General features: G+C 64.6%; 1 protein-coding gene across 1 annotated transcript in view; it reads right to left on the reverse strand.

Moving 5' to 3' along the window:
• Positions 1–393, reverse strand: part of LOC104497359 (laminin subunit gamma-3-like) — a gene marked incomplete at its 5' end in the record, with an annotated part of 13,157 nt that overhangs the window by 4,604 nt on the left and 8,160 nt on the right. Inside the window, one exon of the mRNA XM_010140599.1 lies at positions 115–329. Within this exon, the coding sequence (XP_010138901.1) occupies positions 115–329 (215 nt within the window). The remainder of the gene's footprint in view (positions 1–114; positions 330–393) is intronic.

The raw sequence follows: 393 nt of genomic DNA on the forward strand, positions 1-393 counted from the left end.
TCAGCCGGTCAGCCTGCGGGCGAGACGTGGCAGGACACGGGGGAGTGGTGAGGCAGAGTGGGGCAGGGGTGCTGTGCCCACCTCTGCAGGGCACGGGCCGTACCTTGTCCTTCACCAGCCCGTAGCAGACCGGGCACTTACCTCGTCCTTCACCAGCCCGTAGCAGACAGGGCACTGCTGGCAGCGGGAGCTCGGTGGATCAAGGAAGAAGTTGGCCTGGCACTGGTCACACTTGTAGCCCACGAAGCCGGGATGGCAGAGGCAGGTGCTGTTCTCGTAGCACTGTGTGGTGACAGAGCCCAGCGGGGAGCAGTTGCAGGCTGCAACGGTGGCAGAAAGGTGTCACACCAGGGCTGCCAGCCCCACTTTTAGGGCTGAGGTGCAGTCCCTGTC

This window comes from Buceros rhinoceros, unplaced genomic scaffold (genome assembly GCF_000710305.1).
Source record: "Buceros rhinoceros silvestris isolate BGI_N320 unplaced genomic scaffold, ASM71030v1 scaffold9867, whole genome shotgun sequence".
Taxonomy (NCBI): domain Eukaryota; kingdom Metazoa; phylum Chordata; class Aves; order Bucerotiformes; family Bucerotidae; genus Buceros; species Buceros rhinoceros.